The 13,326-nt window shown below is 42.0% G+C and overlaps 1 protein-coding gene across 2 annotated transcripts in view; it reads left to right on the top strand.

Moving 5' to 3' along the window:
* TSPAN14 (tetraspanin 14) overlaps positions 1-13,326 on the top strand; it is a 29,619-nt gene that overhangs the window by 3,468 nt on the left and 12,825 nt on the right. The window contains exon 2 of one of the 2 annotated variants that reach the window (XM_086466696.1): positions 12,080-12,130. The exons of the other annotated variant lie outside the window; for it this stretch is intronic. Coding sequence (XP_086322822.1) covers positions 12,080-12,130 — 51 coding nt within the window. The remainder of the gene's footprint in view (positions 1-12,079; positions 12,131-13,326) is intronic. 2 annotated transcript variants of the gene reach the window in all.

Consider the following 13,326-nt stretch of genomic DNA (forward strand, 5'->3'; position numbering starts at 1 on the left):
GTATAGAAACTTTTTTCCTCTAAGGGTTAATTGTCCACAATATTCCATAGTGCAAATGTTCACTAGTGATGATTCCCCCCCCCCCCCCCCCCCCAGCAATTGAGGATTCCCATAGCGGCCTCATGTTAACAAGTGTGTGCTTACAGACGACCAGCTCTGTAGTTACTTTTCCTCTTCTATATAGTACAACTCCCATGTACGTGTAGTGGAGTGTGGAGCAATAAGAAATATTTCTCAAGTTGTTCTGGTTTTCAGAGAAATCACTTTGTAACTGGTAACTCTGTAACTCTTCAGCAGGTAGTGTGGGAGTGTAATAAGTAACATGTTGTGCTTTGTTCATTAAACCTGTATGGGAGGGTATGGATGGAAGATTTATGTGCTCACAAGAAGGCTTGATAGCTCAACCGAAGGACATTCGGCAAAGTAAACAAGACCCATGGCTGAAGGGGTTGAATAATCACATTCTTGCATAAGTTCACCCACAGGGCAACGAGGAAGACCCTCAGCCTTCATCCTTACGACCACCAGGAGGTAGAAAAAGACCCCCTAGCAACAGAAGGAGTATGCGCAGAGTATCGCCCTGATTGCGACATCACCCTGATTGTGACGTCGCGAATACAGAAAATGAGACTGTATATAATGTGCTTACACGAGGCGGGAAGTTGCGAGCCGTTGGCGGAGCGCAGACTCCCCGGCCGCCCAGCGCTGCCTTTGCTCCTGTTCGCTTGCTAATATAATAAAATTCGCATTGGATTTTGACACTTTAAATTGTCCGTGTCTCTACCTATCACAATTTGGTGCCGTGACTCGGATCGCGACTAGATCGTGGCCTGCAGCTGCATTGGGGAGGCGCCCCGCCATCTAGCGGCCCCTGCAGCCCTCAGGTCGCTTCTGTCTCGACCGACAAACCTAAATTGAACACTGAGCAAAGGAGAACCGGTAACCCTGTAATCTTTGTGCACGAAGCTCCGAACGAAGACGCAGGACGCCGGGAATCCGTTCGGTTTGGGTTGGGTAGCCTGGGGCACGGTGTATGAGACGTCCTGCCAGGGCGAAGTGAGTGCGGACCCTCTAGTAGTGCGTTTCTCGTAGCCCGCGAGGGAGCGAGCCACAAACGAGGGGAACAGTTGGTGTGTGTGTGTGAGTGCCTCAGAAGATGGGACAAAGGAAAAGCAAGCCCTTTGAGCCCATGGGAGAGGGGCCCCATGTGAAATTGCCCCAAATACCGCCCGATAGTCCCCTAGGGCTGATGTTGAAACACTGGGTTAACTTTCCCTCCAGGCAGGGAAAAGGATAAGGTAAAAATGATCCATTATTGCATGGAGGTCTGGGGCGGAAAACAGATTCGAGGAGACCATCTGTATTGGCCTGTTTTTGGATCATTTGAGGATTGGATATGTCAGGCGCTAAACATTTATGTTAACTCAAAGGAACCATTTAATTTGGAAGAAAGTGAATATGCTGGTCTGTGGATGGTGGCCGACACTAGGGTAAATTTATACCCTTTAAAAGAAAAGGGGGGTGGCTACCGAGGGAGGAAGAATAGAGAGGAAGAATTAATAAAGCTTTCAAGGAATATCAAGAAGCAGATGAGTCGCCCACTAAATGGTTAGAGAGACTACGAAAGAGTCTCCAAATGTATTCCAGTCTGAATGTAGACACTCAGGAGGGGCAGGCCCTGCTGAAAATGCAATTTGTAGCAAATGCATGGGAAGATATTAGAAGAAAAATTGAGAAGATAGATGATTGGCAGAACAGAGGTTTGGATGAGTTATTGAGGGAGGCACAGAAGGTGTTTGTCAGAAGGGAAGACGAGAGGTTTAAGAAGCAGGCAAGATTGATGGTGGCAGTGGCTCGGGAAGGACAGCGTGGGGGTGGGATTACAAGAAGGACCCAAGACCTGGGGTGGAAGGAACAAGGAGAAAGTTATTATTGTGGAGTTATTGTGGAGTGTTATTATTGTGGGAAGAAGGGTCATATGAGAAGGGAATGCAGAAAGCGGCTGCAAGATGAGAAAATATTCAAGGAGGATTAGGGGTGTCAGGGGCTCTATTTGCTGGGGGCTAGACATAAAACCGAGCCCTCGATAAAAATTAAAATAGGTCCCCAGCAACAGGAAATGGAGTTCCTTGTGGACTCCGGGGCCGAGAGGTCCACAGTACAAGAGTTACCCCGGGGATGTCACTTGTCCCCGGAGACAATGCAAGTAATTGGAGCAAAAGGAGAGCCTTTAGGGGGTTCCAGTAATAAAAGACATTCTTTTTGAAACAAAATCTAAATTTGGGGTGGGATCCCTATTGTTGGCCCCAGAAGCAGATTATAACCTACTGGGACAAAATATAATCATCACACTGGGCATTAATTTGGAAGTTAAAAATAATGAGTTACAAGTAAAATTATGTCCCCTTAGAAGTGAGGATGAAGTAAAAATTAACCCCGAGGTTTGGTACACTCCGGAGACAGTGGGCAAATTAAATATCCCACCCTTCACTGTAACTATCAAGGATCCGGAAATTCCAATAAAAATAGAACAATACCCAATCTCACAAGAAGGCAGGATGGGGTTGAAACCAGAGATTGAAAGATTAATTAAACCAAGGCTACTGGAACCATGCATGTCTCCCTTCAATACACCCATCTTACCCGTAAAGAAAACTGATGGGTCCTATAGATTAGTCCATGACCTACGGGAAATTAACAAAAGAACACTTGCAAGGTTCCCAGTTGTGGCAAATACTCAGCCAGCTGGGACCTAAAAGTAAAGAGACCTTACTAACCCCATAGTGGGAAGGGCCTTGTCCTGTTTTACTTACTACAGAAACCTCCATACGAACAGCTGAAAGAGGGTGGACTCACGCCAGCCGAATCAAAGGACCCATAAAGAATCAACAGTGGCAAGTGACCAGTGTACCCGGGGACCTAAAAATAAAACTTCAAAAGACCTGAATGAATACTTTTGAAATTGAATATATTGAAAATCCAATTCTGACTCAAGATGGGCATGTAAGATTGCAGATATTAAGTTGTAACTGTTACTCATTCGTGTGCTTTGTGTGTAAGGTGTGTTGGGAACGGTGGTGGGCCCATTGCCGAGACGGAAGACCCCCAAGGGGCGTCTGCCGAATCTGCTGGGAGTGGGAAAGAGAACTTACAAAATTGGCACTAAAATTAAAAGAATCACAGAGAGAGACTATTCCCGAATCAAGGGAATGGTGGGGGATATTTGCTAAGGGAATCCGGCCCGAAAATTATTGTTACCATTCGAAAGAACCGATTCCTTTTGTCGTTGAAATAGTAAGAGGGCAGTGCCGGAAGTTCCTGAAAGGGGTGAAGTGCAACGCACCCCAAGTTAAAGATACCAACTGGAATTTGTACATCCTGAGGCAAGCTGCTAAAGTAAGCACTAGCCCTCCTGAAGAATACCCCTGCTGCCGAGAAGATGGTACCCCTCGTGGCTCGAAGCAACCGAGTCGACGAGCGAGGCAGAGGAGTAAAAAACTGTGGAGGAACGAACCCAACAATTGGGACAGCAAAGCAGTGCTTGAGGTCCTGCCTCAAGGATGGTAGCAAAAAGGCGAAGCCCTGGAGTGCAAACGACAAAAATCGGGTACGGGTATCAAATTGGGGTAGGAATAAGCAATTAGTATATTACAAAAACCACCACTTTTCCCGATACGTATTTATAGGGGCAATCTGGATAATATTATGCATCCCTGTCTGTGAATCATATGCACATGAACCCTTTAAGTGGACTCTCTCTCTAGTTGGGACGATTCCAGGATCATTCAAACTATAGTTACGGTAGGACCACCCTCCTTTAATGTAACCAATTGTGATTTGTTAAGGTCCATATTGGGAGATGATACGAGTACTACTGCTGGCTGCCACCCGTCCCAACAATATAGCTGGGGGGGCCTCAAATCTAAAAGTTACTTATTGGTGTCCTAGTGCAAATCCTGGGAAAAGTTATTGTAACTCCCCTGGTCATTATTATTGCACTTATTGGGGATGTGAGACCATAGTAACTGGTAAATGGACACCACAAACCCCGGATAAATATCTCGGAATTACCTGGGGGCCAGAGAAGTGTACAAAACCAACATATGATTACAGTGGTGGGATAAATAGGCCTGGAAACTGTAAGTCCTTAATACTCACAATAAAACAAGAACAGGATGCGGGATGGCTCGTAGGAAGAACCTGGGGTATAAGACTTTGGGAGCCTGGAACAGATAGAGGGGGACTAATACTTATTAAAAAAGAGGCCGTTCCAAACGATCCTGAACCAATTGGACCGAATCCCGTGCTCACACATAAGCAAATTCCGAGACCCGCTAATGATACCACTGAAACTGGTAATAATACCCAATTTACCAGTAACAATACTCACCCCAGTATAATTATCCCGGAGGAGAATTTAGAGGGAAATACCCTATGGAAAGTAATGCAAGCTAGCTACCAAATACTAAATAAAACTAACCCACAAATGACCAGCTCCTGTTGGCTGTGTTATGGCATTAGACCACCCTTTTACGAGGCTGTGGGAATTACATCTAAGGCCAAGCGTGTAAATGGGACGAACCCTGCACAATGTTTATGGAGAAAAGGAAAAGATCAGGTCCAAGGTCTCACCTTGGAACAAGTAACGGGAAAAGGACGGTGCGTAGGGACAATTCCACCCACAAAACAACATTTGTGTAATGTAAGTATTTCACTCAAAAAGGAAGCCCCCGCGGATTGGTTAATACCAGCGCCAAACACAAAATGGGTGTGCTCAAGTATCGGAGTAACACCCTGCTTGAGCCTACAAAATTTTAATAAAAACAAAGATTATTGCATACAAGTAGCAATAATTCCAAAAATTGTATATCACTCAAATGAGTTTGTCTACAATTATCAAACCACCCCCGAGCACCATCTTGCTAGGAGAGAACCGTTTACAGCTCTGACCATAGCCGCCCTCCTTACAATTGGAGGAACTGGAGCGGCCACAGGGATAACCTCTCTGATTAATCAACAAGCTGAATTTAAGTCACTTAGAGTAGCAGTGGATGAGGATTTGAGCAGAATAGAAAAATCAATAGACGCATTGGAAAAATCACTAAGATCACTATCAGAAGTGGTGCTTCAGAATAGACGTGGCTTGGATTTATTATTCTTGCAGCAAGGAGGATTGTGTGCAGCTTTAAAGGAAGAGTGCTGTGTGTATGCAGATCATACCGGAATAGTACGGGACACAATGGCAGAGCTAAGAAAGGGGTTGGAACAACGAAGGAAAGAACGAGAATCCCAACAAAGTTGGTACGAATCATGGTTTAATCATTCTCCTTGGCTTACTACTTTATTGTCAACATTGGCGGGACCATTAATACTGCTCACTTTAACGCTTGCGTTCGGACCTTGTATTTTTAATAAAGTTATTGCGATAGTTAAGAACCGTTTAGAAGCCGCTCACCTGATGCTTGTTCGAGCGAAATACGAATTGGTACCCGATGAGCCTGATTTAGCAGAAACCCTTGTCTTGAGTGCTCAAGAGCTACAACGGTTCAATGAACAAAATAATGGACAAAAGAAAAAGGGGGGATTGTAATAAGTAACATGTTGTGCTTTGTTCATTAAACCTGTATGGGAGGGTATGGATGGAAGATTTATGTGCTCACAAGAAGGCTTGATAGCTCAACCGAAGGACATTCGGCAAAGTAAACAAGACCCATGGCTGAAGGGGTTGAATAATCACATTCTTGCATAAGTTCACCCACAGGGCAACGAGGAAGACCCTCAGCCTTCATCCTTACGACCACCAGGAGGTAGAAAAAGACCCCCTAGCAACAGAAGGAGTATGCGCAGAGTATCGCCCTGATTGCGACATCACCCTGATTGTGACGTCGCGAATACAGAAAATGAGACTGTATATAATGTGCTTACACGAGGCGGGAAGTTGCGAGCCGTTGGCGGAGCGCAGACTCCCCGGCCGCCCAGCGCTGCCTTTGCTCCTGTTCGCTTGCTAATATAATAAAATTCGCATTGGATTTTGACACTTTAAATTGTCCGTGTCTCTACCTATCACAGGAGTGTGTGAGAAATTGACAGACTCTTGTTCATGGGTATAGTAGGATTGTTCTAGCCCTCTACTTTCTTTCTATTGGATGTCTTGTGGAAGTGGGGTACCAGTCTGGTACTGGTTTTGGGTATGCAGCCTTTGAAAAATTGAAATTTCTGTCTTTACTGGGAAGCCTATTAAGAGTTTGCCTCTTCTGTCTTTCTTATTCCCTGCAGAGTCATTACATTTCACTCTTTCAAATTTCCTTTTTTACTGTATTCTCTTGGAATTAATGATGAAGATCCAAGGATTTTTCTTTTCCTCAGAGAATCATTTTTAAAGGAAATGCAGAAAAATTGAGGAGAACTTGAAATGCAGCTTGTGTATTTCAGCTGATCTGTTGGCTGGAGGAGTTGGTTTTCTGAACAGATACTAGTAGTCTTGGTAGCTTACTCAACAAATGGTCAGAGGCTTCTGCTGAGAAGTTATTATCAGGCTACCCAGTAAATTATGAGTAACTACAGCTCTTTTGATAAGATTTCGGCACCTTTAGTTGTAGAACAAGCTATGTAAATGTTGAGTGGGAGGGTAGACACTCCTGTAGGCAATGCATGAATCATTTAGCGGATGTACTGATTCAGGAGCCGATGACATCCTGCTGGCTGGGATGACTAGTCTAACAGTCTCTTTAATTGGACAAGTGCACCCTGTGTAGAACAAAATAAATTTTCTCTGTGCCTTAAAAGAACTGAGGGACTACAAAATCAGAAGGGAAATGTAATCATGACTTGAAAAAGCGGCATTTAAGGAGGGAATGTTAGTCTTGATTCACTTTTCTTGGCTTGCAGGACAGGTGCTTGTGGGAACCTATTTTGTGTTTGTGTTGGTGGGGGTGGCCACTATATAATGGGTATGAGGGCTGGTGTTTAGATAGGTGTGCAGACAGCCTTTTGCCCATTTAAGCTGTGACTGGAGGTATGATGGTAGTTCATGTGTCTCAGCTCATGACATTTTATTCACAAGCCATGTAATTTGCATGTAAATGAAGAGTTGCATTTGTTCTGTTATGCTTGCTGAAGATGCATGTTGACTTCCACGTTGTAGCTCTAAAGATAATATCAGTGATTGTATAAACTTTAGATTTAAGGTGTGTGGTGATTTAGTGAGTAGTTTACAGAATATTTAAACTTTTTAGTGGGTGATTACTTTTCTTCAGGTTAACATCAGTTTCAAATACAATTCACGTAGATTGGGGTGGAACAAAATATTAACTCAAAAAAGGACAAATAAGTTTATTTTAGTAATGGCAAGCTCATAGTTTAATCAGTGTTTTAAAATTTGTAAATAGTTCTTTGGGAACTTTTTTTTCAGATGGGCAACTTGGCAATTGAAGGTTCAGTTCTGATGGCTTTGAGTTAGTTCTGTATGACTGGCTTGCAAAATCACTTCTCTGTTCTTTGTGTTTGGCTTTCCCTTGTGAGAAAGGGAACAGAGGTCATAGGAAGGCTCTGTCTTTCTAGGTATTGTTTTAATGTAGGATTACTTTATTTTCATCTTGCTTTTTAAGCGTGCTAATAAGATTTAACTTCTCAGAGTACACTTGTTTTAATGAGTAGTGATGAGGCAGTATTGCAATGGTTAAGATAGCCCTGCAGGGAGTGCTCAGAAGTTTAAGTGAAAGTACCCCATTACAGCAAGGCTGGACCTCCTTTTGAGTTTTAAAGCTTTTTTTTTTTTTTCCAAATAGCTTCATTTGTCATAATGAAATTAAAGGACTGCAGTAATGCAAAGGGCAGAGCTTGGTTCTGGCACCTTTCTATTCTGAGTCGTTTTGCAGTTGAGTGGTGATTTTTGCAAAAACCTCAGTGGAGGGAGGAGGCAGGGGGTGAACAACTGACCCCAGGGGCTGTGCAGGGTGCCCTGTCCCGGGGTGCAGCGCTGCCCTGTGCCTTCCAGCCTGCACTTGGTAAGGCGCAGAGAATAAAAGGTGGTGCCTCAATCACCTGTGTCTAGTGCTTGCTTCTTTGTCTCCAGTTGAAGGATTTTTTTTTGGGGTGGTCCAAGAATTGCACCTCAGCCAGGACATGGCTGCTTCTGGGAAGTGAAGGATTGCATGTGTGTTCTGCCAAAGCCTTTTAGATTGCATGTGAGCTCACTGTCTCTCAGATGAATTGAGAGAAGAGGGTAAAAGTTTTTAGCTGGTGTCATCTTGATTTATTGTCTAATGCTTTGTAGCTTTGTGTGTGGCCCTTAAGGGTTTTTGGAAGGGAAAAAAAAATAAAAATTTTTACTGATGCTATAGGAGATGTGGCATTTTGCCCTGAACATGGTGATGAAGGGCAAAAATTTGCTTAAGCTCTGGAAAAGAATTCTGACCTCATTTTTAAAAAGTGAGAGGAGACCCAGGCTAGTACAGGATTTTCTTGGCTTTTTGCAGTGTATGTTGTTTCTCAAGAACATCTAAAACAGCAAGGCTGTGCCAGGAATAGGAAAAAATTGACTACCAGCTCGTTTCCTGACCCTGAGAGGAAAAGTCTGGGAAGAGACTAGGGTAGGAAGGAAGGGCTGTAGGCTGTTGATTGCTCCAGCATGGCTGGAGCTACAATGTAAGACAGGATTGTCCAGGGGGTGGAGAAAGTGTTCTCTGTAAGAGCAACATTTTGTGCTTACACAAACTGAGTGCAAAATCAGTTTGTGTGCAAGGGTTGTCTTGCAAGAATTAGGTTTAGCTGCAACCTAGATTTGAGAAACAAATTGGAACCTGTTTTCTCAGTTAGTAGGGTGATTCTAAATAGTATAGTCAAAGGAATTCAAAGTGTGGTTGGCAGTGGATAATGCTTAAGCTAAGTGGTCTTGTACATGGTGTCTGTGAGTTGGCATCAGTATTGTATGTCTCCTGAGCAGAGCTTACAGCTTGATGCAATATGATAATAATGTGGGGTTTTCAGTTCTAAAGCAGGAAATGACCAAATGCTGGTTGCTAGTTTTGGTTTCCTGTTCAAAGGGATACAGTTGAGCTGCCTTGTGCACGTTTCCATCTAACCTTTCATTCAGTATTTGGCTTAAAATGACTCTATGGCATAGAAGTGAACTGAGTAGTCCAGTTTGTCCTTGTTCACATGTCATCCAGATTCTGGTGCGCCTCTTTTGAAATAGCTGGCTTGCTCACTCTCACCCTGGGAACACTTTCAGTTAGCAGTGCTAATTCTTGTCTGTCTGTTCTCCCATTCGTGTGGCCAGTTAGTTCAGTGAGCTGAAGAAGGTTAAAACTTTTCTTTCAATTCAGGCTGCATCAATTCCCTGGTCTGCCTCATCGCAATCATTTGAGTGTGTCTGTGCTGGAGTGGTAGAGGGTATTTTCCTGGTGCTAATTCTCTGTAGAACTCTGTTTTGGATGTGCACAGTCATGTTAAGTTCTGAGGTAGTTTTATCACCATGGTATGTTTTACAATAGCTTTCAATTAGATACTTTAAAGTATTTTGCACATGGTATTTAAAGCAGAGAAATCTCATTCAATTAAAGAACTACCATTTTACTTCCTTGCAAATTGGTTGTCTTTGTAATTGCACCTGTAAACGTAGTGGCTGATGCCTCTGTTTTTTCTGCAAGTGCATCAAACTTCACTGGTTTTTGCTAAAGAAACCTAATGTGTGTGTGGTATGGCTGCTTCTAGTGAGAATTATTAATCATTTGTCTCTTAGCTGAATTAAGTTTGATTTATCCATGTTGATTCTATAAGACTAAGTTTATTATTCTGCTGATAAACTGTTTACTTGTGGATAGTTTGCATAAGTGCTCATGGAAATAACTTTGCAAAAATAGCGTAGTTTTGTGAAACTGAACGCTTCATAAAAATGTGAGAGCGATATTTGTTTTCAGAGGTGAGAATGAAGCATGCTAGTGAAAAATCTACTTAATCTATTCCAATTTAATTAAAATGGTGGTTATAATGAAAGGCAGCCAATCTGAAGAGGACATCCTATTTATATATTCAGTAGCACAGTATTAGTGTTACACTAACATTAGTTTGTATACAGAGTGTGGAAGATGTGTGTCTTCCCAATTCTTTTTTTTTCCCATAATTTCTTTAGAAAAAGTTCTCAAAGATTCAGCTGTGTCTACTGTGTAATTTAGTCTGATTACTGCAAATTATACTAGCTGTCTTCACTTGTTGCCCAGCATTCTTGGAGAATTTGGGATGAGAAAAGGTGAAGGAGGCATTGTGTAACTTAATGACATACAAGTTTGATTACTGATTTTTTTATTTTATTTTTTTAAAAATTTTTTCTTATCTTGCTGCTTCATCTGAAAATCACTGGGTTAAGATTTAGGCATGTAATACTTCATGGCTAGACAGAAATGTCTAACATCATTTGAGTTATTTTTGCAGAATGACATGAGTCACACTTGCAACCCTTTTTGGCTTTCCTTTCCCCCATTTCCCGCCCCCCCAGCAGAGTAAACCCAGAACAACTTATTTTGCCCTGAGTGCAGTTTAGGGTCAGCAGGCAGTGAACCCAGCAGTACTTAAAATCTATAGATATCTTTTCTTGTGTGACTGTAAGAGGGTCCCATTTTTGCTTCTTGCCTGTGCTGTGGGGAGTTGGCTGTGATGCCTGTTTAGGTCATGGGAGGTGCTGCATTTCCTAGAGGAAAGGACCCCTTTTTCACAGTGTTTTTTAGTTGTTAGGATTTACTTGTAAATGTGTATAAGGTTTGGGAGGAGGAGAAACCTCAGTCCTTTGTATAGAATCATAGAATCACTTAGGTTGGAAAAGACCTTTAAGATCATCCAGTCCAACCATGAATCTAATGTTGCCAAGTCCGCCACTAAACTATGTCTCCAAGAACCAGATCTATGTGTCTTTTAAATACCTCCAGGGATGGTGACTCAACTGCTTCCCGTTCCAATGACTGACAACCCTTTTGGTGAAGAAATTTTTTCTGAATGTCCAATCTAAACCTCCCCTGGTGCAACTTGAGGCCACATTCTCTTGTCCTATTGCCTGTTACTTAGGAGAAGAGACTGACACCCACCTGGCTACAACTTCCTTTCAGGTAGTTGTAGAGAGTGATACCGTCTCCCCTCAGCCTCCTTTTCTCCAGGCTAAACAAACCCAGTTCCCTCAGCCTCTCCTCATAAGACATATTCTTTAGACCCTTTGCCAACTTCATTGTTCTTTGTACATGCTCCAGCACCTTGATGTCTTTTAAGGTTACATGGACGTAGCAGGGTAGAATGCCATTTTAAGTAATGAGGGGGATCTGCCCTCAGTTTGTAGAGAGGTCATGTTAGTGTGATTATTGAAATTGGATGTTACAGACAAACTGTCTGCGAAAGGAGAAAGGGAATTGAAAAACTAGAACAAGGATCTCTTCCTTCATTTGGATGAATATAGTTCAGAAATATTTATTATACAAACATATGAATTGGTGTAGGGTTTTTATGTTGTCAATTAGATATTTCGCTTATTTAAAGTAAGTGGATGGACTGTTACTTCAGCTTAATTCAAAAGGGTTTAAACAAGGTAAGGATTCAGAAGACAAACTATTTAATTGGAGAAGAGGATAATATGAGCCTTGACACCGAGAAGTTATGGAGAGTCAAGCATGGCTACTGTCTGGGGGTGGTATTATAAAATTACTAAATAGGAAATAACCTCAAAATGCATTAAATATTCTGAAATCTTCATTAATGTGCAGGCAAAAGGTTTGGAGCAAGTCATTGGGACAAGCATAACTCCCACTTGCATGCTGCTCTGGAACTGTTAATTTAATGCTGTGTGCTTCTTGAATAATCATGAATAATCAAATTAAACTACTTTTTAAAAGTAGTTTAAAAATGCAAGAATGCTGTGGAATAAAAGCACTCTAAATCCTTTTTGCAAGGGATTGACTTATGGGGAGGAATGTCCCCATGTTGTCTGTGATTACAAACAATATTTGTTTTGATTGAGCAACAGTGCTACTGCTTATGTGTTTTGAGAATGTGTTGATCAGTATATCTCATTAATTATTTTTTTTTCTTTTTGTTTTAGCTAGCTGGGGTGGCCTTCCTTGCAGCTGGTCTGTGGGCATGGAGTGAAAAGGTAAGGGTAGAAATGACTGGTTTTTGTTTGGTGGCTGCCCTGTCCTGCTCCCTGCCCCAGTAAAACTAATTCCTTAGGAATCAGGAAAGGTTAAAGCATTTGACCTCAGAACCATGTTCAAGTGATCTAAACTAAGTTTAGCTGGAGTTTCATTCTTGTCCCTGATCAGGTGTTAAGCTGTGTGGCCCTTGATGTTTAGACCTTCTTTGTAAAATTGTAAGAGCAGGATGCTAGGGAGAATGTAATCTTTATGAATAGTTTTTTATGAACTGGTTCTCTTTTGAAAGCGTGTTTTCTAAAATACACTTCTCTACCCAGTTCTCTTTATTAAAAACAAGAAGCATTTGAGAGTAATGTAAAAGATAATATTTTTTTTTGTATTTAAAAAAAAAAAAAGCGTCTTTGGGACCATCTTTCTGAAGTATTCCGATCTGTTGTCTTCCACTTTACTCCCTATGGAGTTGCTTAAGTGGTTGTGTCTCTGTGTTGGTTGTGTCTCTATGTTGAACAAAATTGGGGAACATGATGTAGCTGAATAACACTCAAACGTTTCTTTCAGTTGAGTAACTTCCTCAGTCAGAGGAAGTCTGCAGATATGTACCTACAGAGCTGTCCTGTTACAAGAGAAGAGATATGGTATAGGTGTGGAAGTGAATGGTTCACCTGCTTGTTATGAATGTAAAAGTGTGGCTTTAATGTGACTGTAAGCAGTAGGGGGAAAAAAGTGGTGATTACTAGCAGGTATACTAATCTGCATCTTAATTAACAGTGGAAGGCAGGTGCCCTCACTGTTCAGTTGTGTGGCTGAGTAGGAACACTTTAATTACCATCATAGCGTAATATTTCCTTAGAGTGCTTATACACAGCAGCTATGCCATACAGAGAGGTTCTGGAATTCCTCCACTTCTTGGAAGTGAAAGAGTTTTATGATGATCTTAATGCTGAGGTATTTATTCTCCTTCTCTCTGCTCCCTATGTGCATGCACACATTCTCACAACTAGATTAGTGGTATCACTGATATATAGTAAACAGCCTATCTCCACCCACAAATGCATTTACCTCCTATTCTGTTGTTATAAAAGAATTTTCTTTCCAACCCTTTAGGTAGAGTGTTAAACTCTTCTTGGATTGGTATTATCTTCTTTTCTGGAAAGAAGCACGTAGGATCTGTGTGGCTGGAAATTACTAGCTCACA

Source organism: Leptosomus discolor, chromosome 6, assembly GCF_034619465.1.
Source record: "Leptosomus discolor isolate bLepDis1 chromosome 6, bLepDis1.hap2, whole genome shotgun sequence".
NCBI lineage: Eukaryota > Metazoa > Chordata > Aves > Leptosomiformes > Leptosomidae > Leptosomus > Leptosomus discolor.